The sequence below is a fragment of the Pongo pygmaeus genome, chromosome 8 (genome assembly GCF_028885625.2).
Source record: "Pongo pygmaeus isolate AG05252 chromosome 8, NHGRI_mPonPyg2-v2.0_pri, whole genome shotgun sequence".
NCBI lineage: Eukaryota > Metazoa > Chordata > Mammalia > Primates > Hominidae > Pongo > Pongo pygmaeus.
In genome coordinates, this window is record NC_072381.2 from 53,953,547 (window position 1) to 53,976,793 (window position 23,247).

General features: G+C 47.0%; 1 protein-coding gene across 2 annotated transcripts in view; it reads right to left on the minus strand.

Annotated features, from left to right (window-relative positions):
* The window catches only part of VSTM4 (V-set and transmembrane domain containing 4), a 102,155-nt gene extending 83,844 nt beyond the window's left edge, over positions 1-18,311 (minus strand). Inside the window, exons 1-3 of one of the 2 annotated variants that reach the window (XM_054437012.2) lie at positions 18,193-18,311; positions 10,316-10,717; positions 4,016-6,558 (exon numbers count right to left, since the gene is read on the minus strand). In XM_054437012.2, coding sequence (XP_054292987.1) covers positions 6,440-6,558; positions 10,316-10,717; positions 18,193-18,247 — 576 coding nt within the window. In that variant the 5' untranslated portion in view covers positions 18,248-18,311 and the 3' untranslated portion in view covers positions 4,016-6,439. Of the gene's footprint in view, positions 1-4,015; positions 6,559-10,315; positions 10,718-18,192 lie in introns of those variants that run through there. The other variant, XM_054437011.2, reaches the window with a different exon arrangement.
* Positions 18,312-23,247: the final 4,936 nt, after the last annotated feature.

A 23,247-nucleotide genomic window follows, 5' to 3' on the forward strand; every position in this document is an offset into this window, starting at 1 on the left:
ATCTGATTCCCCCCAGACCCATGCACCAGGGAGCCAACATTCAAGAGGCTTAGAATGCTTCATAAGCTTCCAGGCCTAATGCAGAGTCCCCAAAGCCCTGGCATGAGCTGCAGTGCCTGTCCCTCTGGACATCCATGCCGCCCCCATGTAAACCACCAAGGTCATCTCCAACATCGCCCTCTCCCTCAGCTCTTAAGGGACCCTCTGGTGTGTTCCCACAATGCCCTGTGTGCATCCTGTCCCCTGCACTCACACTGCAAAACCCCATGTGTTTGTGTGTCTGCCACCCCTATAGGCAGATCCACCCATGTGTTTCTGGGTCTCCATTATTGCAATAGCCTGGCACGCAGTAGGTGTTTGATAACATGCACACTGAGTGAAGGGATAAATGAATCCACCTAGCACTGATGGACATCATCAATACTATTTTCTGGTGCTACTTCTTCACTGAGCCGAGCAAACCTTCCTCGATAGAATGGATCCTATCTCTGAAGGCGGTTGCTCATTTCCTCATCACATTTGCCTCTCTTCTCTAGCTTAAATCTATCTGTCTGGAAATGAGGTTCCCAAAGCTGACTGTGTAGTCCCAGTTAGGGTCTCACCAGTGTAGTACCTACTACACAATCACCTCCTTCTCAGGGGCTCCGGGTCGATTTGTATGTGGATGGAAACAACACCAGCTGTTGAGATGCAGTCTCACGTTGCAAATGCACGGCTGATTCGCTGCTATTATCACTCCGAATCCTTTCGCAGAGAGAGCCTCCCAGCAGCATCCAGCAATGCTTGAGATTTGTTTTCCCCACATGTATTGCTGTGCTGTTTTTCAAATTGAATTTCATTTTGTTATTTCCTGCCTATATTTCTTACCGCTCTGGAATCATTTTTATTATGTGTGATTTCTCGCTGACGTTAAGAATATTTCCCAATTTTGCATTTTCTAGAAAGTTCATTAGGGTGATGTGGGCTTCTTTTTCAATGTCATTGATAAAACAATCAAAGGAAATCAAACCTAACATTGACCCTCATAATTTCCACTAGAAACCTCTCCAGGGGTTTCCGATGCCATGTGTCACTTAGGACTTTTCAATCCATTTTCTCTCTAAGCAGGATTTCTCACCCAGTGAAATCGTCACATGGCACAGGCAATTGGAGAAACTGCGTCTTTTTCTTTGCCTTTCCTTTTACCATTGGGTAATAAAAACGACATCAACAAGTTCATCTGGCATGAGATTCTGTGAAAAAGCCAGGCATGGCTCCACTGTTCTCCAGAGATTCTGTCCCTTTCATTCTTCATTTCTGTTGTATCATTTTGTGCCCCATGACGACACCAACAACCCTTGGTGCACCCGGGAGCACCACCCTCAGATCTTCCACATACCTGGTTTGCAGATAAACCCCAATTTAATCCTTCCCGACGCTTCAAAATCCCTAATTCTCTACCATATTTTAACAATTTGCACAACAAAACATAAAGGTAGCTTATGCCCTGCTCAAAATTAATACAGTGTGTACATCTTAGCCAAACTCTTTCAGAAGTCCCTCCAGGAGTTCACTTATTCGTGTATATTTTTTCAAACAATTTGTACTTATTTTTTTTATCACCATACATGAATACTCGAGGACATACCCAGATTTTGGGTAAAATGAAAAATACATACAGCAAAGTAAAGCAGAGACCACTGCAAATATTAGGGTGGGCTGGTTATTTGGATTGGCCTTGGGATTTTTCCTTCTGATTTTTTATTTTGTATGACATTCATAAAGCATCTTGCAAGCACGCGACTCACGGGCTGGACTTCATCAGGGGCAACCATCTTAGGGGTGCAGCGTGAATGCCACAGGCTGCAGGTTGTAGGCAATCCCCCAGCACCCCTGTGCCTCCACCCCTTTCTTTCCCACTCAGAGAAGTAAGTCAAAGTCTAAGTGATATGGACTGGTGTTGTGATCACAGACTTGACTCCACTGTAATATGGATAAACAATTTCAATCCCCAAGCTGAGAGATTTTAATCAGCATTCATGACAGTATGGCTGTAGCACCCCAGTAATATCCACAGGTTTACTCTATTCAATATCCCGACAGATGAGTATTCCCAGTAATGACCTTCTGCAGCCAGTGGGCTCCCTCACCACATTCCCATCCCTTCCCTCCTCAGAGAAGAACCCCCTCACCTTTCTTAAGTGATGACCATTCACAGGTCAGAAAAAACTCCAGTTAAGGAAAAGCAAGAAAACCTGGAAAATGGAAAAGAAGTCACATGGCTAGAGGCATGCAAGTGTTTTGCTCAAAAAAAAAAAAAAGAGAGAGAGACAAATAAGTTATAAAAACTATAAGTTAGTGGACTTTTCATCTATCTCTGACAGGTTTCTGGAATGGATTTTTAAATGAGGGTTTTAAGAAATTAAAAAAGAAGGCCACACACGGTGGCTCATGCCTGTAATCACAACACTTTGGGAGGCCGAGGCAGGCGGACCATCTGAGGTCACGAGTTCGAGACCAACCTGGCCAACATGGCGAAACCCCGTCTCTACTAAAAATACAAAAATTAGCTGGGTGGTGGCTGTTGCCTGTAATCGCAGCTACTTGAGAGGCTGAGGCAGGAGAATCGCTTGAACCCAGGAGGAGGAAGTGGCAGTGAGCCAAGATCGTGCCACTGCACTCCAGTCTGGGAGACAGAGCCAGACTCCATGAAAAAGAAAAAGAAAAAGAAAAAGGAAGGAAAAGGAAAAAGAAAAGGAAAGATGCCTAAGAGATATTATCAGGGCAATCCCAGTTGTTTTTGTGATAGGTTAACCAGTAAGGATCATGAAAAAGCCATGGTTGCCTCAAAGCTGGCTTTTAATAAGGCAACTGACAGTCTCTAAGAGTAGCTATATGGGCTAGATAGAAGATGTGGTCAAGATAAAAACCGAAATAGTAGGTTAAAACTCACAGTAGTGTCATACAGAAAGGGTACAGCTAGTACTGGCCAACGCAATATGGTTAGAAAAATAATGAGATACTAATTCATAGATACTATTGAAATGCAACTGAGAAACACCACATCTGAAATAAAAAGTTAACTCATTATGTTGCCAAATATAACTCAACAAAAGTCAAACTTTCTATATACCAGCAATACCAATTTAAAAGCTTCACTATATGTGTCTGCATAGCAGGAGACGGTATATCCTAATTACAATTATAAAATACCTAGAAGTAAATACAATAAAAATGTTCGAGAGTCATGTGAAAAAAAATTGTACTGAAAGACATTTTAAAAAAAAAACCCTGACTACATGAAGGAATAGAACAAGTTCCTGGATAGGAACATTTAAAATCATAAAGATGTCTTAGAAGAATATGCCCATAACAAAGTAACCTAAGAAGCCAATGAAATCCCAATCAAACCCCAATGTAATTTTTACAAAATGGGGTAAGTTGATCCTCAAGATCATCTTAAAGAAAAACTAAATATATAAGAATAGCTAAGACAATTTAAAAAATAATGAGGATATTTGCCCTATTCTATAATAATTAGAATAGTGCTATATTGGTGAAGTGTACGAAGTTTTCATTTAAATATAGGGATTTAGCTTATGAAAAATGCGACATTTCAAGCTAGAAAAATACCTCTTCAACAGACAATGTAGGGATAACATTTTAGCCTTTTGTAAAGAAAAAATAAATTAGCTACTATATACCTTATATAAAAAAACAGATTCCAAAGAAATAAAGGAGTAAAGCTTTCTTTTAATCATCTAAAAATATTAAAGAAAAATATGGAAAACACTTTTATAAGCTTGGGGCAGGGAATCCTTTCCAAGATTTGATACAAAACCAACGTACCACGTACAATGTATTGAATGTAAATTACACTTCAATAAAAAATTCCACTAGAAAAGAATGCCACAAAGGAAAAAATATCAAATTTGACTACATAAATATCCGGAAATGTGAAATATCTATACGGTAAAAGAAAACATAAACAACGTGGAAAGAAAAGTAACAAACAGGAATAAAATTTTACACCATATGTAACAGCTAAAAAATTAATGATCAGATCTACACACACGTACACATATATAAAAAAGACAGCAACCCAATTATTAAGGTTATGGCCAGGCAATTCACAGAATAAATAAATGAACCATGAATAACCATGTTCAACCTTGCTAATAATTGAATACAAAAACAGAAATTAAATTGCACTGTATTGTATTGAATATAATAATCAAAATTAAAACAACAATGAAATATTTTTCCCATTATTGTGATAAATGATGGAAAAGATTAATAATATTGATTGTTAAAGAGGCTTCAGGGAAATATCATGCAATGATGGTCAGAGTATACATTTGTAAAGTCTTTTCAGCAATAGCATTTTGGCACTGTCTACAAAAATTTTAAATATGCTTAGCCTTAGGCCCAGCAATTCCCTTTCCAGGAATCTAACTAACAGATATACGTGGAAAGATGTACAAGGATTTCACTGAAGCACTGTTTATGTTGGTGAAACACTGGAAGATTCCTAAGTGTCTATCACTGCGGGAATGATTGGATACAGTTTGGTATTATCTCACTATATAATACCAGTTACAAAAGAATACATGTAATATCATTAACAACTTATAAAGCAATACATGCACTATTGTTAAAATACATGTGTGTCTGCGTGTGTGTGTGTGTTTGTGTGTGTGTGTGTGTATGAATGTCAACAGGAAAGAGATTTGAAAGATCTAAACCAAATTATAGACAATGATTAGCTCTGGGGATGGGAGTGGAACTGGGGATATTAGGTAGTGGGTAGGAGAAAGATATTTGCACATTTTAGTTTTTGTATTGTTTGAACTCTTTTTTTTTTTTTTTTTGTGAGATGGAGTCTCGCTCTGTCACCCAGGCTGGAGTGCAATGGCACGATCTCAGCTCACTGCAACCTCTGCCTCCTGGGTTTAAGCAATTCTTTCGTCTCAGCCTCCCAAGTAGCTGGGATTACAGGTGCATGCCACCACACCCAGCTAATTTTTGTATTTTTGTAGAGATGGGGTTTCACCATGTTGGCCAGGCTGGTCTTGAACTCTTGACTTCGTGATCCACCCACCTCGGCCTCCCAAAGTGCTGGGATTACAGGCGTGAGCCACCATGCCTGGCCAACTCTTTTATGTATAATATTTTTGACATCATCCCTGTGCCAGAGCAGCTTGAAAAACAATGGCATGACCGCATAATGTTATGTCTACAGTGCTAAAAACAGAAGCTACAACATGTTGCCAGTGGGAGAGCACTCCACGGGCTGGCATGCCCAAAGAAGGCATTGACGGAAGATGAAAGGTGGATGTGGGACCCCAAAAAATATGTATGATTGGAATAGGTCAAGGGAAAGAGAGGTAAGGCATCCCAGAGAGGGTGACTACATCAACCAAGTCGTGCCTACTTCAAAGTCATCCACAGCAACAGGTGCTAATGACACTTGACAAAGAACATTTTATTCATTCATCAAGTATCCATTGAGGATCAACTGTGTACCAGGCACTGTTGCAGGCATTCATTGTTATCATCATCCTCCTCAAAAAGTATATGATTGTATTAGTCTGGGATCCCAGAGAAATAGAACGAACACACCCAGAAATAATGTTTTACCTGCTATCTGGACATCGTTTAGCCTAGTCAAGTCAACACATAAAATTAACCAATACTCTTATGTAGACCAATCCATGGGGAAAAGGCATTTTCAATGCTGGTGGGAATATAAATTTGTAAACTATTTTAGAGGTCAATTCACTTCTTGAAATTGTGTCCATTTTTAAATTGGGTAGATCTTTGGACCCGGCAATCTTATTTCCAGGACTTTATGCTAAGATCAGGGATATTCATGGAGATTTATTGACAAAGATTTACAGCAGCTTTAAATGTCCAGTAACAATAAGTAGGAAGCTAAATTGAGGTCCATCTGCATGATGGAACATTATTCCATCATTAACATTATGTTTTGGAGGCATATTTAACAAGGGAAAATGTGCACACTATTTAGTAATATCAGAAAAGCCAGTCACAGAACACTCTTTACAGTAAGATTGAAATTAGGTTTTAAGTTTTAATTTGCATAAAATGACAGGAAGGATTTGCACTGAAATGTTAAGTTGGGTAGAGATATGGTAAGTCATTTTTATTTTCTTCTTTAAACCCTTTCAGTATTTTTCCATGTTTTCTATAATTGAACTATATTACACTATATTACTTTTGCAATAGAAAACAACCAGCATATGGAAATCAGGACAGATAATAAGAGCCAACACTCCTATGGCTCTTCTCAGAACTGGGAGTTATTTTTTAAATATATCATCGCGAGTCACCCTCCATGTGCTGGGCAAGGTGCTCATGACAGGGAAATGAGGAGAGACCAGGCACCAGCCTTTCTTTCTGGGAGTTTCCCGTGAAAGACAAGCAATTTTATCTCACATCAAGAACTCTGCAGGAAGGAGGCCATGATTAAGTCTGTGGTGAAGGGCAAAGAGTGGGGTAGTATTACAAGGGAAATCCCAAGAAAAGCTCCCCTCTCCACTGGATGGCTGGAGACTCCTGTTGAAAGGAGGGAGGTGACATGAGCAGGTTAGACAAGACAGACCACGGGCCTGGGTTGGGGGGCACTCAAACCCCGGAGAGCTCCTGTTTGATATTCTAACCCAAAGGTACGGACCACAGAACTTCTCATCCTTGTTGTTCTGTGTTTTTGTTTGCCATTTAAGGTGGCTCACACATGTAATCTTGCACTTTGGGAGGCCAAGGTAGGTGGATCACCTGAGGTCACAAGTTCAAGATCAGCCTGGCCAACATGGAGAAACCCCACCTCTACTAAAAATACAAAAATGAGCTGGTTGTGGTGGCGCATGGCTGTAATCCCAGCTACTCAGGAGGCTAAGACAGGAGAATTGCTTGAACCCAGGAGGCAAAGGTTGCAGTGAGCCAAGATCACACCACTGCACTCCAGCCTGGGTGACAGAGCGAGGAAACTCTGTCTCAAAAACAACAACAACTATGAACATGAGGTGGAGATTTAGGAAAATAAGGCCATTGGAGAGGAGCAAGGCCCAGGACACTGGGAAAGGTGCTCTAGGAGGCTGGAGCCATGCGCCTCTCCTGGCCCTGCCCAGGAAGAACGGGCAGCCAAGGCTCTGCACAGCCCCGGCCTGGGGCGGACACGCTCCAACCCAAACAGCCTGCCTGGTTTCAGGCCGTTTGCTTGGGGTTACTTTTCCTTAACTGCCTTGGAACAGTCCCCTAGAAGCCTAAATAGAATGTTCTAGAAGATACGGTCATTGCTTCCTAAGGTTTTGAATCTTTCCATCAGCAAATTATGGCCCTGCCCAGGGACTGAGACAGAGCAGACATGGCAAGGGAGGCTGAGCTCCACTGAGAGGGTAGAACCACTTCCAGGTGAGAGGTCAGAGGGGAGTGGGCGAGAGAAGTGGAGAGACACAGAGAGATAGAGAGATACAGAGAGAGAGACACACAGAGAGATAGAGAGATACAGAGAGAGAGAGACACAGAGAGAGAGAGGGACAGAGACACACACAGAGAGAGAAAGAGACAGAGATACAAAGAGAGAGGGACACAGAGAGAGAGAAGGAAAGACAGAGAAACAGTGACAGAAAGATACAGAGGGAGAGAGACAGAGAGACACAGAGGGAGACAGAGACACAGAGAGACAGAGAGAGAGACAGAGAGATACAGAGGGAGAGAGACAGACACAGAGAGACAGAGGGAGACAGAGAGAGAGAGGGAGAGACAGAGACACAGAGAGAGAGACAGAGAGACACAGAGGGAGAGAGAGACAGAGAGAGATGGAAAGACAGAGAGAGACAGAGAGAGACCAAAAGACAAAGAGAGAGACAGAAGGAGAAAGAGAGAGACAGAGAGAGAGAGGGAGAGACAGAGAGACAGACAGAGAGAGAGAGACAGAGAGGGAAAGAGATAGAAAGACAGACAAAAACAGAGAGACAGAGAGAGACAAAGAGACACAGAGGGAGGAAGAGACAGAGAAAGAGAGAGAGACAGAGAGGGGGGAGAGACAGAGAGAGATATACCAAGAGACAGAGAGAGAGAGAGACAGAAAGAGAGAGAAAGAGGGAGAGACAAAGAGGGAGAGACAGAGAGGGAGAGACAGAGAGAGAAAGAGTGACAGACAGAGAGAGAGGAAAGAGGAAGAAGAAAAGAGGCGGGGAGTGAAGGGAAGGGGAGCTGAGAAGGGGAAGAAAGAGAAACTGGAGGACCAGGGCAGGAAAGTGGGGGAGCAAGAGAAGAAGGGGGAAAAGAGATTCTTATTTCCAGTGAAGTGTTAAAAACTACCTCATGTTTTTGGAGCAAGTTCCCAAACAAATGTTCTAGACTGAACCCAGCTTCACTCACTGAAATGAGATTCACATTAACCAACAAGCTAGATGACTCTGCTTACTTGAAGGTAGCAAAGTTTTTATATGTTTTATTTGGCAGAATGTCATCACTGCCAAGAGATTTCATCTGTGACTCCAGAATACACTGTGACACAAAGACCAAAAACAACACAATTCACACGCACACACCATATATGTATCTTATGTGTGTGTGTGTATATATATATCGTGTATATATATATATATATATATCTTATATATATAAAAGATCTTGTGTTTCACAGCCAAGTGGTATTTGCAGTGGGTTCTTGGCCCAGCCCTTGATGATCTGATGTCTTGTTTTCTGTATGAAAATAATAAGCCAATAGTCATTGGTTTTCTTGAATTAATTTGCTTAAGGAGAAAAATTGCACATTCTATTTAATACATCATTCTGTACTTATAAACATTACAACAAGCAAACTCCAAAGACAAGTAAAATTGCACTACTGTAAAGACTCTGTATATAAATTATTTTACTCTATGTCCTTTATTCATATAGGACACTAAAAATACTTTTCACAACTAAGTTTTGTCCTTTAAAAAGGCTTATCAAAACATCACTAAGGACTTGAGTATTTTGTTATATGTGTACAATAAAATTAGACCCTTTTTCATATTTGAGACTATCAGCTGTACTTTGTGATCCTCTTGATCTTGTGCCAAACTAAATTCAATTTCAAAGCAATCAAAGGCATAATTTAGTGCACAATAGGAAGTTTTACTAAATTGTGAGAGGTGTCTTCCTGAATAGAAACATTGGTGATAAAAAAATGACAACCCCAAAATACGGCACTTGGTAGCTGAGATGTTGCAGAAATGCTGCCCATCCCTCCTATCTGTCTTCAGGAAGGGAGGGCTACCCCTGGTCCTCTGCCCACTTCCTCATGAATTTCTTGGCGAGCTGTTGCCTAAGCTTGGATCAGTTCCACTGGGCAACCAGCCTTCCCTGTTCCCAGGCCTGACGACTCACAGCAAGACCTCCCAACGTGTGCCTCCTCCATGGGTGCCCGGCACCCCCCAGCCAAAGCCATCAAGCCTGCACAGACCTGGGTGGGAGGCTGAGCACTGACAAACATGCTCTCCTTAGCCAAACTCCAGCCAGGCTCCTCAGAGCCCCTTCTCGACTAAGCCTCAATCTTGGCCTAAAGACTCCAACAAACATTAACATAGTTTCTAATGGCTCAAGGCCACATGCCTATGCCTACGATGACCTCTTGAAAGTGCCTGCCTGAGAAAACTCAAGGCTGCCAAAAGCATTTACTGCTTGTTCCAGCCAACACCTGAAGACAAAACCCCCATCTCCTCATCTCTGTGGGAAGGTAGAAACCAAACTTCAATAAGCATGTTAGCAAACCCAGACGGCTCCACATGAGCCAAAACTCTCCCTACTGCTTTTTGCAATTTTCACACTTCTTTGACTCTATTGAGTCCCCACTCATCCCCCACTCACTCATTCTCCTTTTAAAACAACCAGTCATGTCTGCACAAATCAGAGTTGAGTCCAGTTCATGCCAGGCTCTCTTCTCTACTGCAATAGCCACTGCTGAATAAAATCTGCCCTGACCCCTTTGACCAGGGTGCAGCTTTGTTTACCTTTGACAGCACACAGCAGTCCAACTTCAGACATGTAAGAGGCTTTGCCCAGAGGTTGGGCTGGGCCATGTTGGGGCAGGCACTTGGTCCTTTCTGTTCTCATTTCTGTGTCTACACAGCACGTTAGCCAGTGTCCAGGTAAAGATACACCCTCACTCCATGGCATAACTCATGTCTGTGACCAACAGGGGCCCACAAGATATGTTCTCGTGCAACAGAGCCAACCCGGGAGCCCCTGGGTGGTGGCTACAAAGGGGGGCCCACTGGCCTGCCCCACCACCGCCTCTACCCAGGGAGAACAAGACCCTCACCTCTCATTTCCGTGGCTGAGGAGCCATTGGACCAGGCCGTCCACTTGTTCCTGTGCCTGCTGATTTCCTGGACTCTGCAGACGTAATGCCCTTGATCGGAGGGCTGCAGTGTCAAGACAGAGAGCCTGTAAAGTGCCCCCCGCTGCTCCTCCAGCAGGCGCAGCCTCCGCCGTTTGGCGCTGCGGCTGAAATTCCCATAGTACTGCACCATCCGGAGCTTGGTCATCTTCACCATCAAGGCCTCCTGGGAGTCGGAGGAGTGTGCAAAGAACCAGCGCACGGCCAGCAAGCTGTCCTTCCGCCTTTTCTGGGAGACGTGGCAGAGGAGAGTGGCATTCTCTCCCTCCAGGTAGTCAACCACGGGCCCCGGGGACACAGTGACATTGAGGGCCGCACAGACCTCTGCAGAGAAAAAGGGGAGAAGAGAGGATGAGGAGGGCCCCAAGTCCCCCTGTGGGCAGTCCACAGTTGAGGAGCCAGGAAATGCCTCCACGCACTGGGCATCCTGGTGCTCTGCCTGGCCAGAGAAGCAGGCGGCCCCTCACCTCTCCAGAGGAGGGGCTCTTCTGGGGGTGAGCCTCTGTGGGCCCCCACTGTCTCATCTATGGGACCACCCTGTCCGTGTGGGATGCTAAACAATGACCTCCTGACCCAGAAGTATTTTTCAAAATTTTGTAATTAGTTGCTGACGTTTAAAATTCAAATTTCACATAAACGATTTAGATTTTTTGGAATTTCTTAAAAATGTCTAGCCCACATCCAACCCCCCACCACTCCCCACACCTCACCACCCGGCCCCTGCCCCTCCCCAAGGCCTACTTTTATCAGTTTTGTCCCTGGCCTGATGTCAGCCGTGCTGTGGGTGGGGAGCTGCCCTGGAGCAGGGCAGGGTAGGGCCCCCTCTCTGGTGGCCTGTCCACCAGGAAGCTGGGCCCCTTTCCCTGCCTCCGCTATTTCAACTGTACCCAGGGCAGATGAGTAGTAAGGTCGGATGTGAGCTGGGACAACAGGGGTTGCTCGGTTTCCTATTTGTAGGATCCATCGTCTCAGAGTTGAAGAGCAAGAATAAAGAATGATTGAACCCCAGGAAGAGGAGGGATGAGAGACTCTCCCAACACCCCAAAAGACACTTTGGAATTCCAGGCCCCATCCACAACTTCCTGTCCTTTGGTTCCTTAGTTAAAACCAGCCCGAGGGCTGCCCACTCCCAGCTGCCCACTCCCAGCCACTGTTCTGCCCCTGAGCTGACCTGTGACGGAGCCACCCCAGCGCCCACTCCACCACCCAGACCAGCAGACCTCAGAGAGGCCGAATGCTGAAGTCTTCTCCCAGGAACCACGATTCATGGTGCACCCTGGACTGCCCAGTGTGACCAGGCTGCCCAGTGCTCACAGCACAGCCCTCTGGCAGGCAGGGCCTGAGAAAAGATGCTTTGCACAGGATGCCTGGAACCTCTTTCTGCCCAGTCAGGGCTGTCTTCTCACCAGGCTCCATGTCCCCACCCCTGTACTGCCCCATGTATCACTCCAGGAAGCCATTCGCCTCCACCCCACCACACAAGCAGGTGTCCCCATGGTCATCCCAAAGCACAGCTTTCAGTCCCCAAATGCCACCATCTGGTAACAGAAGAGGGCTTGGGCCCCAGATGTCACAGTCACCAAAAGCTTTGACCCCTGGGCAGTGCTGCAGGGAAGCAAGGAGGAAAGTGGAAAAACAGATCAAGCAAGATCTGAACATTTGACAAGGAGGCTGTGGGGCAGCAAGCAGGCGGCCCTGCAGTGGCCTGGGGGAGGGACGGTAGATACAAACTATTCTTCATTGTAAAAATCCAGGCAACAGGTCTTCCTCCTATACAGTTTCCACTATTGATTTAATAACTGAACACCTCAAGACAGATGATTGGAGGGTCATTTTTCCCTAATTTTCTTTCTCATCTCTCAGAAGACAAGCACTAGCCCACAGGATATTCAAGGGTCATTCCATGAGCCTTGACTTCATCACACCCGTAAAGTTCCTTTTGTCATACAACGTTCCATTCACAGGTCCCCAGGGATTAAAACACCAAAGTCTTTGATATATATGGAAGTGAGCTCAGAAGAAAAAGGGTTAAGGCTCAGCTGGACTCTCCGCTGGATGGGTATGAGATCTTCTATGTCTACAGTGATGTGGGACAAAGCTGGCCTGGGAGATACTTAGGGCTGCAGACTAATGTGTAGCCAAAGGAGGGACCCACTCTGGTAGCAATCCCGCTGTCATCAGAAGCCCCTCCTGCAAGGCAAATGAAGAGGAATTGGCCCCACCATTCCCCCTGCATCTCGCCCACCTGGCAGGCACCTGGCCCATGGGCCATGTTAAATTAGTCAGAAGACATTTCTTCCTCACTGCTGAAGCCCTGTGTGAAGTCCACACAGCTCCCACGGCAGGAGCTCCCTGGTGAGGAATGCAGCAGCTGGGGGACACTGGCTGACCCAGCTCCAACAGCTGCCGGGGTTGGTCAGGCAGAGAGAGCAGCAATGATACAGCAGCTGGCTTCCAGAACTGAAGTCCAGCCCCTCCCCACCCTCAAGAGCTTCCCAGTGGAGGCCAGGAGAGCTGAGGAAGGCAGGAAATTGAAACAAGATGGGTGGGATGAGAGTGCAGCCGGGACCCCACGCCCCAGGCTCCTCCTATTAATGCTACATGGAAGAGGGATTATTTATAGTGACTGAAACCAGAAGGATGTGCCAAGTGCTCCAGTCCCCATGGGAGGCCAGATTTCTTCCTGGAGGCAAGCTAGTAACCCTTCCACTTCTGCAGCTCAGGACAGGGTCGGGGGCTCCCAAGAAAGGGAAAGGACTATGCTCTAGCCTCCCAGGATGAACCCTCTTTTTCTATCGGCGCACTTCCCTGCCTTCATTTTGCCCCATATTCTCTTACAAATGGCACAAACATCTGTTTCTTCCACCAAAGTGCAAAGACCTTTGTTATGGGTTGAATTGTGTCCTCCCAAAATTCATATGTTGAAGCCTTAGCCCCAGGACCAAAGAATGGGACTGTATTTGCAGATAGGGTCTTTAAAGGAGCAATTAAATTAAAATAAAGTCATTAAGCTGGGCCCTAATCTAGTATCAATGGCCTTTATAAGAAGAGGAGATGAGAACACAGACACACAGAGGGAAGACTATGTGAAGACACAAGGAGAAGGCGGCATCTCCAAGCCAAGGAGAGAGGCCTCAGGAGAAACCAACCCTGCCAGCACCTTGATTGGATTTCCAGACTCCAAAATGTGACGTTTCTGTTGAGTAAGTACCTCAGCCTATGGTACTCCGTTATGACAGCGTAAGCACACTAAGCCAGCCCTGTTCACAGCAAGCTTCATTCCAGCCCTCTACCTGCACCTTCAGCACCAGGAGGTGGGTGGTGTGGTTAGAACTCTGATGGCCACAGGCCCCCGCCAAGTCTGAAAGCTTTTCTGGAGGACACAAGCTATTCAGGTTGTGGGGTCCCTGTGCCTGTGACAAGCCTTCTCAGCAAAGCTGGGTGCCTTGAGTAACATTCTTCTCCTCCCCGGCACTGGAGATGGCTGCCTTAAACCCAGCAAAGGTGGCACATGTATCCAGGCAACTGTGAGATGGGGCAAAGCAGGAGGGAGGAGAGGGAATGCAATTAGGGCACCCAGGGGCTGGCAAATGTGAGCCAGTTGGGTATTTATTTCAATACTAAGAGAGAGGTAGTCCGTTATCTTCCCCGACAGTCATCAGGACCATCGGGCTCAGCAGAGGGAACACCAATGGCAATCAGAGGACAGGACAAGGGGAAGCAGGTGCAGCAGTGTCCAGAGGCAGGAGACAGGGTACAGGGCCCCCGGGAGCCCAGGCTCTTCCCTCTGGATCTCAGTCTGAATGACAGTCCATGCATGCCCAGCATGTCAGAGGAGCAGGACCCGATGGTGTCACTCGCCCCCTCCTCCACCAGGTAGATGATGGAGCAGCCAGGCAGGGCAGATCCTCCCTCTCCTGGCCTAGGAAGGATTGCCAAAGTCACTCAGGCCCAAAGAAGAAATTAACTTCTTGTTTTGTGACCCTGTGTTTCAGAGAATTGAGGTGGGAGGGAGACCCATCGTCCCCTTCCCCGTTGTACCTCTCCACTCACAGTTCCTGCTTCCTCCAGCTTAAGCCTCATGCAGCAGGCATGTTGTGAAGAAGACAACATTCCTGACCTTGTGCAGTGGACAGTCCAGTGGGTAAGGCAGCCACTCATTGGGGAAAAGACATGGGAGAATAAAACTACAGTGTCACATGCCACAGAGAAAAGTGCAGGGTTTAAGAAAATCATGGCAAGATCCTGATCTAGACTTTGGGGTCAGGGGAAGGGACTCTGGGGATGTGAGCTTGAGCTGAAGACTCACTTGAAGCTAATGAAATAAAGTTCAAGGCAGCAACAAGGAGTGATCTTCCAAGGAGGGAGCCCCACCTCTGCAAAGGTTGTGAGGCAAGAGGGACCCCGTACAGGCTGGAAATGGAAAGGTCAGTTCATCCTGGTGAACTATACCCCACTGTGGCCCAACAGCCACCCTTGCCAACACATGATCCTCAGAAGGCATTCCCTACCCCAGTCAGGTTCCCCAAGGCCACTTTTGAAGGAGGAATATAACAAAACTGATAGGAAAGAGACTGATACAAACAGAGGGACAGGATTCCTGCTGAAGCAAATCCCATGTCTCCAACAAGCACATGCTCTGGCACTTGGTAGTCCTGGGCACCACATGGGCTGAGCACTGGGATGTTCATGGTCCCAGGCCTTCTCTGGTAGTTGCAGAGAAACAATGAGACACAGAAGCAGTGGCTTGGTGGGGCTGGGTAGAGAGCCAGGGGCTGGCATCTGACAGAACCAGGCTGGAAACCTGATTCTGTTAGGTGTGAGCCTCCTGGAGTTTCAGTTTCCTCATCTGAAAAATGGGAAAAGGATGCCTTTCACAGTAAGCATAGGCTCCAATGCAAAAGCACCTTTAAAATACAGATAGAGTTTGCATGCCCTGAGACTGGGGAGGTGGGAGCAATAAAAAGTGACATGCACACTGTCCTGTGAGTACAGTGGGCTTCGTGGGCCCACGACCTGCAGGCACACAGGACCCCATGCTTGGAAGGCCTCACACCCCCAGCATGGTTTAATCTCTGCTGTTGCTATCTTGAAATTTTAATACATTTTAACAAGGAGCCCCACATTTTCATTTGACACTGGATCCCACAAGCGATGTAGCTGGTTATGTTTGTAGACGAATCTCAAATTCCTGTGGATAAAAGTTAAGGTGTCTAACCCCCTTGTTTATATTTGAATAATGTCATGAAAAGGACTAACACCACTCTGAAAACAGCCTAGGACACCCTTGTAGCTGAATAGGACAACCTACTCATTGTGAAGTGGGAGATGGCCACTTCCAGGTGCAGGGGAGCAAGGACAGCTAACAGAACAAGGCAGCAGCCTCATCTGGGATGCAGAGGTGGGCACAGTCCCTCAGTCCTGAGCAGGCCAGGGATGTGCTGGTGGCTCTGTGTCTCCCACTTCCTTTCTGCCTGAAGAAACTGCACCCACTCACTTCAGGGAGACCACAGCCTCTAAGTTTATAAGGAATGCCAACTGTCAGTACTGATCAGCAGCAGTGAGCTTTCTTATTAAAAGGATAGTCTGAATTCATACAGCTAAATCTCTGAAAGAAATACAGTTATATTAACAGTCTTTGGAACCAGGAGCCAGTATTTACTGAGCACTAAGCAGAGGTGATGCCAGACCTAGCCCATGGACTGATTCACTCACATTAGCCTATCACCTGAAAATAGCTCCATCCAGGATAAAAATATCACCTTGCCCAGTGATAGAGGCTAATACCTGCCGGGCACAAACTCTAAGCCCTTTAGATGTATTTCTCAATTTATCCTGATACTCTGTTTATTCCCATTTTATAGACAAGAGGACTGAGGTACAGAGAGGCTAAGCCTTTGTTCAAGCTCACATAGTAAGTGGCAGAGCTGGAATTCGAACCTAGGCCACCTTGCTTCAAAGACAGCTCAGCCACCACTCAAGCCTATGGATTTGCTATCGTAAATATATTGTCTGTCACTTTTCTTTCCTGTAAAATGAGACATGGGACCAGGTGAGCACTAGGGTCCTTCTCAGTCCCAAAATGGAGAGGCAGAAAAGTACAGCAGTTAAGAAGCTGTACTTATGTATAAAATGGGTCTGCCAGCCCCTCCCAGCAGGATCGTGGTGAGGAGTCATGAATGAAGCACTTAGAAAAGTGGGTGGCACACAGTGAGTGTCCCACAAGCAGGAGCTCTTATCATTCTCCAGGGCTGACCCTGGGCACAGCCAGGGCAGACTCTAAAGGCTCCTGAATTCCAGCTCTCAAGGCTCCTGAGGGCTCTGGAAATGTGAGAATGACCTTGATCCCCAGCAAAAGACAATCTCTGGGACACCCACTCTGACAGCTCCTGCAATTAGAAGGTGGTCATGGAGCCTGGGAGAGGAAGGACCACTGGCTGCTGGCTACTCCACAGAGACCACGAGAATTGGCCCCGCCCACCACTCAAAGGCAAACTTCTCATCATTTTTCCAGCCAAGACAGTGACAACCGGGAAAAGGTACATTTCCCGCAGCAAGGATTTCAGGTTCACTGGGAGCCTGGCTGCACTCATAGCTGGGGGACAGTGGATGGATTTCTTCACACTGTTATCCAAGTGCCTCCTCCTCAGACTGGGATCTATGGATTAATGCTGGCTCAAATGCCAGCTCTACCACTTGGTAGCCAGATGACTCTTGGAAAATTAGTTCTGAGCATCAGTTTCCTAATTTTCAAAACAATGGCAACAGTTTAGTGGTTATCAACAGAGCCCAGAGCCAGGCTTCCTGGGTTCAAATCCCAGCTCCACCACTTATAAGCCTACTGACTTAAGGCAAGTCCATTCATGGGCCTGAGCCTCAGTTTCCTCAACTATAAAATAGGGATAATAATAGCACCTCCTTCAGAGGTCACTGGTGAGATTAACCAAGTTCATGTTTTTTTTTAATACTTGGATATATAAACGTGTTGTAGTCATTATTACTTGGAAGTGCTGTTGTAATTAAATGAGATAGGCCCAGATAGGCACCCAGGGAAAGTGACCATCGATACCTGTATTATTACTATTATTCCAGCCAGTACGGCCCCCGCTGCCCTGAGGCAGCCAGACAGGGCTCTGGGGAATAAAGAGGGAAAATTCTTAAGACACTTACAAGTGGGAGTAGTAAAACCCGAATGAAAGCCACTAGTGTGGACCAAGAAGTTGTCCTCAAAGCAGGGTGCTGGTGGAGAGGCGTCGCTGCATCCAGCCGTGGATGCCCCTCTCACCAGGCCTGGTCACCTCAAAAGGCCCACAGGCAAGTCCCCGTTTCCCACCTCCTGGCCAAGGCAGATCCAGCCGCTCCTGACTTGTCTTCGGGGTAACTCTCCAAAGAGAGTGAAAGGGAAGTTGCTGCTCCGAGGAACCTGCCAAGAGTTGCGTGTCCTGACTGCTGTGGAAAAAAGGAAAGCGAACCACCAACTTCGGCTGCGCTCCTGCTGCATCTCCCCTCGGGGCCTGCCGCTGGGAAGATCGCGGCTGCTGCAAGAGTGCCCAGCCCCAGACGAGGTCGGGACGGGGACCGCGCTCCCGGGAGGCGTCCTCTGAACCTTGGGGAGGCGCCGCCGCGCCCGCCAGACCCTCGGCGAGCCCACCGGAGCGCGCTGGCGACAGTGACAGCGCCGCCCCCCGCCCGCGCCCGGAGGTGGCGGGGCCTCCCCACCAGGCCCGGAGCCCCGGCCTCCCCGGCGCGGCCGCCCGGCCTCCAACCTTCCCGCGCCCGCCTGGCCCCGCCGCCCTTACCCGGGGCCGGAGCCCGCGCCAGCAGCGCGGCCGCCGCCAGTGCCAGCAGCCGCATCTCCCTGCCGCCGCCGGGCGCTCTGACGCCGGAGAGCGCCGCCGCCTGGCCCGGCCGCCGCCAGCCCGCCCCGCGCCCGCACTCGCGCCCGCCCCCGGCCCGCCCCTTGGGCCGCCTGCCACGCCGGGCCGGGGCTGCTGGGTCCCGAGGCCCGCACCGGGCGCGGGAGCCGCCGCGCATCGGTTCGCTCCAGGATCTGTGGCGTCTCCTTTCACCAGCCCCATTTCCCAGATGAGAAAACTGAGGTTCTGCAAGGTAATCGCTGGTGACTCAGAGAACACACAGCTGCAGTGCGGCCGGCGGTCCTCTACCCACAGATGCACTTATTCCTAAGGGAAGGCGGGATCTGGGAGCCAGTGGGTGGGGGCGCGTCTAGGGAACCTCTGGCCTGAGACTCACTTGCTGGTCGTGGGCCTCCTGCGGTCACTCCACAGGACCCTCGGGAGCCAACGAGCAGCTGAGGGGGGAGAAGTCCCTTCTGCTGCCCTGAAATGGGGGGCGGCGTCCGAGGTGCTGACCCTTGGAAAACTGAGAGGGTCCACACAGACCAGCCCAGAATATGTGGAAACTATTAACAAAAGTGCCCATTTACGGTGCCTTAGCCAGGCCTGGGCTAAAGTGATTTTCCAGATGCTACTGAACCCCGCCGCTGTCAGGCCCTGGGACAGTTCTGTAATCTCCATGTGCCTCAGTTTCCTGCACCTGTACAATGGAGAAATGCCCCCCCCCCCCGGGGTGTTTAGGAAGACCAAGTGACACCATTCCCATTAAGGCATTGCCCCAGCACCCGACTCACGGGTGTCAGTGAACACTACTGTTATTACTATACATAACGAAGCAGAAGCAGCTACATGAAGGAGACCCAGGTCACAAAACCACGGAGCCCTGTCACTCTGAGCCAATGCCTGGTCTCTTTGCCACTGTTCTAAACTTAGGGCCTGAGCCTAACCCATCTCCAAGCAAGAAAAGCGCATGTTAGGTCTATTCTGTGTGTGTCTATCAGGAGAGGTCTTTGCGGAGTTCCAGTGAGGGGTAGCAGCAGCTAGCAGGTGGGCCCTGGTTGGGAGTGGGTTCCTGGAGGAGGAGGAGGAGACAGGGCCCTCATCTCCTTCCCTCTAAGGGATTGAGGAGGTGTGGGTGGCAGCCCACTAGTGTGAGCCCCAGGGCATTCCCCAGAGGGACCATCCCCTTCAGGCACCCCAGGCCAGTGGGTGCAAAGGCTCTATGACATCTCTGAACCCCAGGCACTTCCAGACGTCTCTGGACCCTATGGGATCCTCCAGCTAGGAGACTCATCTGTGGACCAGGGCCCTGCAGGGACTGGACTGACCATCAAGGCAGCCAGGCTGGAGAAAGCAGCCCCATCTATCATTTGGGTTGGTGGAAGGGCCTGAGGACCTGATAGTTGGCAACAAAGGTCCTTGGCTGTGATGCCAAGGACAAGAAGTGAGGACTAGAACTGGGGTCAGACGGACTCCTACAGCCCAGGAATGCAAACTGGAAGCAAATGAGGCTTCCAGACCAGAGTTTGGAAACCAATTTGCTTACATGAGCAAACGAGCCTCACGTCCCATCCACATAATGTCCTAGGCCTCATTTTACAAATTAGTAAATTCAGGCTCAAAGAAGACCAGGGACCCGTACAAGGTTCTGTGGGGCACCAAATGTCTGAACTGGGAACTTGGACTCTGACTGCAGACTGTTGACTCAGCCCTGGAGCCTGGGGCAGTGTTTGGCAGACTGAGGGAGAATGTCTGAAGAGGAGCACTGGTTCTGAAAGTGGATCCATGACCTGCTCTGGCTGGGCAACAGCCTTGGGTCCTGGAGCAGCATGACCTCTCTGAATTTCATTTGTCAAGTGAAGGTGACACATGTAAAATGGCATCTTGACATGGGTGTACTAAGAGGAGCTAGAGATGTGGCAGGGCCATTTGGTATCCTTGGTAACCTCCCACCTCAACCTGCTGGTCTCAATTTACTCTCCCAGTTGGTGAAAAGCAGAAGGGACCCCTTAGATGTGTTGGCCACCCCTGGAGGAGGCAACTCCTGCTTTAGTCATTGTATATTGCTAAATATCCAACTCTCATTGCAAAACAGCAGAAATTCAACCTGCCACCCTTGACTTGCTTCATCTTTACCAAACTGGGGTTGTGCCAAAGATTTGAGGCTAGAAAGTGCTTTTCCTGCACTTCTGCTACAGGTAACATTGTGCTGATTTTACAGCTGTGTGCGCTGCTGATACTTTTTAGCTTCCCATATAATCTAACTGATCATCCTGGTAAAACCTTTGCTGCATGAACACAGGAACAAGGGAATATACTCAGCCCTCATGGGAGACAGAGCCAGTGACCCAGATAAGACTTGGCCTTTCAGCTCTTCTGGACTACATTGGCAAAGGCCTTCCAAAAGGTTTTCTTAGCTCTGCTGCCTGCTCACTCATTCACAAGCTTAGGGCCATTTGAAAATCCTCCACAGACTTCTTTGTCCATACCTTGGCTCTATCAGGTCTTACTTTGTCCTGAATTGGAAGAAAAAATACAATCCAATTATATTTTTTATTTACCTCATAAAAAGACGGGCATTCAAACCATTCTAAAGTTGATCCAGATTCCTGTGGACACTAAGCTATATGGAGAGCCTATTCAACCAATCCTGGATTCTACCAGTTGCCACTGAAAGAATCTTAGAAATCCAGACTTTCTCAAACAAGTGCATTCTGCTATCACCTGGCAGGCCGGGGCTTTTCCTCTTTCATTATCCAATTGTTTGTTAGAACCTGGGTCAGAGATGGAAGAGTACAGCATGGTTTTGTAATGAACCTTGCACACAGCAAATATATCCCTAAACTAAGACCATCAAGCAAAAGGAAACACCCTTCCTCTAAGGTGTTTAGCAGATTTCCATGTGTTACTTTTTCAGTCTAGGTTTCTAAAAGTAATTTTGAATATTTGCTCCTCCCTGTTGTTCACAGGCATTTTACAGCTAAAAGCAGTCAGCCACATGCTTGAATTGCCACTAAAAGAGAGTTCACTCTAGAGAAAAGCGGTTTTCAGCTATGACTGAGAGAGCAGGGAAAGGGTAAGAAAGAGGAAAGATCGTGGTTACAGAAAATGCAGCCATCCAATCAGAAAGATATGCCTAAAGCCCCTGGGGCAGAGTTTACATGAAACCTGCAGCACCGTCTTCTCCCTGCACAACTGGGGAAGGAGTACGGAGTGCACTGTTTTTCCCGAAATGTACAGAAATGTGAAGCTATAGGACTGACAGGATGTCTAGATAGAAATAGCTTCTAACCAACCTCATTGGTGACCCCAATAGAGGGGCGTGATTGTGAGCTGATGCCAAGGGCTCTGCAGGCTGGCTGGATGCAGCAACCTGGACCAGCTCCCAGGAAACGGAAAGACATGACCCCAGATTCCTAGAAGGCTCCAGATGGAGGTGATTGGAATGAGAGAGGGACTAGGAACCAAACAGATGTCTATAAAACCGACCACAAGGAAAACATCTTAGAACTGACCACTGATGTATAAGACTAAAAATCTCAGTCCATGCCTTCTACTTTCATTGAACATTCAATGAGCGAAAGACAGACTGAAGAACTGTTCAGAGTAAAATAAGTTAAAAAGACTTATCAACTAAATGAAATGTATGATCCTAGATCCTTGATGTGAGATCAGGAAAAAAATGCTAAAAAGGATATTATTGGTACGACTGGCAAATGGACTATGTTGTATACTACATACAATACATTTCCTGAGCATAATTATGGAAGAGAATGCCTTTACACTTGTTCTTAGGCAATCCACACTGAAGTATCTGGTGTTAATAGAATGACTGTAAATTACTCTTAAATGGTTCAGCAAAAATAACAAATTTATCTATAATATGTATTGTATAATATATATATGGAAAGAGAGACAGAGACACAGGGAGAGGCAAATGAGAAAGTCGGTAGATCTAGATAAAGAGCATATGGAATTCATTGTACTATTCTTGCAACTTCTGTAAGTTTTCATTTTTTTCAAAGTAAAACTTAAAACTAAAACTTGTTTATGACTTTTATGATATCTCAATGATTTTATATATATGCTGCTCATAGGCATCATGTAATTATTGATCAGTATCATACATATTACATTATTTCATCTCTTGTAAGGTACTATTAATTATAAAGTGCTTCCTCCCCATGTCAAAGATGTTACAGTAAATATAGTTCTGATGTTTTGTGAATCCAAGCAGAAGACTTAGGCTTCAGGGAAATTCCCATTCTGCATTCTTAATAACTTAGAAATAAGGGAATAAGACCTCTGTAAGTCCTCTACAGAGACACAAAGACTCCCAGCTTGGAGCAAGTCTAGACTAAAAGTGTTAGAGAAGCAATGGATTGTAACCAAAGTCTAGGATGAGCTAGTCTGACACAGGTGGCAGTTTGACTCCCGTGGAGGTAAAGGCATCAAGCTCTATCAGCATGCGACTGCTGTAAGGCTGTGACTCACTTCCCAGCCCTTGGCATGAGAGCCCATCACCCATCAGGAGAATCTGAATGGCATTCAGTTCCATATTCACAGAAGAGGCAAATTGGTTTCACAAACACCCATAGTCACATTAAACTAATGTTGTTTGAGTTTTATTGCTGTTTGTAATTGTGTTTAATTTACACATTTGGTTTTTGTTTTGCACTTGTAAAGCAACTATAAGCTTAGCTGTTTGTGTTTGTGCTGCCTTATTTCCACAGCAGTAACTGAAGTCAAGGCAGGCTCCATAGGAATGTTTCTTGGCCTTTGAAAAGAATGGTAGTCAAGTTTGCCAAACATTGCTTTAGGAAATTCTCACTCTCTTTTCCCAAGACTGATGGCACCCCAGCTCAGTAGTCCTTGAGGGCATGCTTGGAGGGGCTGCAGTAAGTCCAGCAGCAGACGGTACATAAATCCTCAGGAATCAGGAGTCATTTGTGAGCCTCTTCACAGGGTCCTTGTGCTCGGCCCAAGCTAGGTGTTAGC